At 35.6% G+C, this 2,404-nt stretch overlaps 1 protein-coding gene across 1 annotated transcript; it reads right to left on the reverse strand.

Moving 5' to 3' along the window:
- Window positions 1-391: 391 nt before the first annotated feature.
- LOC118975946 (olfactory receptor 6C2-like) lies at window positions 392-1,318 on the reverse strand (the record flags this gene model as incomplete). The annotated part of the gene is given in 1 exon segment (XM_037030178.1): window positions 392-1,318. A coding segment is annotated over 1 exon segment (927 nt), but the record flags the coding sequence as incomplete, so codon positions are not given.
- Between the last annotated feature and the right edge of the window lie 1,086 nt (window positions 1,319-2,404).

A 2,404-nucleotide genomic window follows, 5' to 3' on the forward strand; every position in this document is an offset into this window, starting at 1 on the left:
TTTGTATTTTAAAAAGTTTTAAAGTGGAGGCTATATATAATATAGTTCTAATAATTTCCTAAATGTCACAAATACTTTTCTTATCATTCTATTTAGTTTCTCTTTAGGTTATATACAATGATCGAGTGATAGGTGAGGGGAGGTTTTTGTATTCAAGAAAGATTTTCTGATGTTCTATTAGTGAGAGACCTTGTTCTTGTTAAAGTTAAGTGGAAAGGAGTGAAGGGCTGCAATTTGTGCATAGTGGGTGTCCAAAGTAAGGTTCAAAGGCCTATGAGGAGGTCAACTTGACTGGGTTATTAATTAATAAGAATAAAAAGTATTTAAGATTTTTAGGAAAATTTTAAAGTTATTCTTTTATTCTCAAGAATTAATCAAATTTACTGCAAACTTACTTGTGGGCAAGAAGTGTAATTCTTTTGACAGTGTCTTTGAAAGCTTGTTTCACTTGCTTGTTCCTAAAGGTGTAAATGAAGGGATTCAACAAAGGGGCAACAGATGTAGTGAGAAAAGATACCCCTTTATTAACACCCACCTCGTCTTTGGCTGAAGGTTTGATATAGATGAAAATACAGCTGCCATAAGTCATTGAAACAACAATCATGCGAGAAGAACAAGTGGAAAAAGCTTTTTTTCTTTGCTGAGTAGAGGGAAATCTTAGAATTGTTCTGATGATATGTATGTAAGACAGAATCACACCTATTAGTGTGATAATGAATCTCAACACTGGACAAATTATAACAGTCTGCTCTGTGAACCATGTATCTGAGCATGATATTTTAAAAAGGGGAGCTTCCTTACAGCCAAAATGATCAATGACATTGGAGTCATAGAATTCTAGCTGGAGGTCAATGCCAAGTGGTATGATGATGATCATCAACCCAGAGACCCAGCAGCAAAGGATGAGGATGGTACAGACCCTGTTGTTCATGATGGTCATGTAGTGCAGAGATTTGCAGATGGCCACGTAGCCGTCATAGGACATGGCAGCCAGGAGGAAAAAGTCAGTGGCTCCAAAGAGTCCAGAAAAGAATATTTGACTGGCACAAGCATTATAAGTAATGGTATTGTCTCCAGTTGATAAACTGTACAGGAATCTGGGAATACAGACTGTTGTGAATGAGATTTCTAAGAAAGAGTAATTTCAAAAAAAATACATAGGTGTTTTAAGATGAGCATCCATGAATGTAAGAAGGATAATGGTCAGGTTTGCAGTTATGCTCAGAATGTATGTCAGAAATAAAAAGGCAAAAACCAGAACTTGGAGTTTTGGATCCTCTGTAAGTCCCAATAAAATAAATGTAATTGTTGTGTGTTTTTTCCATTATTACCTTTAGTGATTTATGCAGTCTGCCTGCAGTCAGGGAGAAAGAATCAAAAGGAACATAACATCCCCAAAAGCACAAACATCAAATTATTCCCTCCTGCCTTTCTTTATGAATTCCATGACTTTTGTAAAAATTAGTTACAAAGTCCTCTCCTGAAAAGACCATTGAGCTCCATGTACTGCTCTTCATGCAGGAATCCCAATCATCTCTTTTAACACGTGTCTCCATTCTGTACAAACATTCTTTAAGAGAAGAAAATACTTCTTTAAAAAATCATTACCTAAATCTTGTCACTTATTATGAGTCTCATTTTTTATACAACACCTCATCTTTAAAAATTTCCCTCACCAGGATTTAACACACACACAATTTTGTTATGCAACCAGTTTTCTACAATAACATAACTGTTAAACACAAGGTATCAGCTATATCTTTCTTGTATCATTCACTTTAGCTCAGGTTAAAACTGACTTAACTAGTCTGCTTTCAAAATCATACTTAAATAAAATTTAAAAGATTATTTATATTAACCTGTTTTACTCCTCTTTAATTTCCATGCTCTTTATAGGTATCTTTTTAATATAATTTCCTGTTACTGATTGCCCAAACATCTTAAATATCTTCTTCATCCACTGATAATCATCCTTTCCCAAGTAATAATGTCAGCCTTAAAGGCAAAGTCAAAGGATATAATCATGATCCTACTCTATTTGTTTGTTATATAACTCAAGGTGAATGTCTTTATAAAAATAAACTAATGAACAAAATAGAAACAAAGGTATGAACACATGGAACAGACTGAGACCTATGAAAGAGAAGTGGGGAGGGGGCTTGGATGAAAGAAGGTGAAGGGATGAGCCAAAGAACATGTATGTGTAATTCATAGGCACAGAAAACAGTGTGGTGATGGCCGGAGGGAAGGAGGGGCAGGCGCTAGGGAGGAGAAGGGCAAAGGTGGGGAAATAGGAACATCTCTGAGTGTCAACAATCAAAATATAGGGGAAAATATATTATTTTAAAAGCTTATATGAGGGCAGACCCCCCAAAACAGAATTATCTTCTGGAGGGCTGGCCCC

Source organism: Sturnira hondurensis, unplaced genomic scaffold (assembly GCF_014824575.4).
Source record: "Sturnira hondurensis isolate 20B ecotype Veracruz unplaced genomic scaffold, ASM1482457v3 Scaffold0020601, whole genome shotgun sequence".
NCBI classification, from domain to species: Eukaryota; Metazoa; Chordata; class Mammalia; order Chiroptera; family Phyllostomidae; genus Sturnira; species Sturnira hondurensis.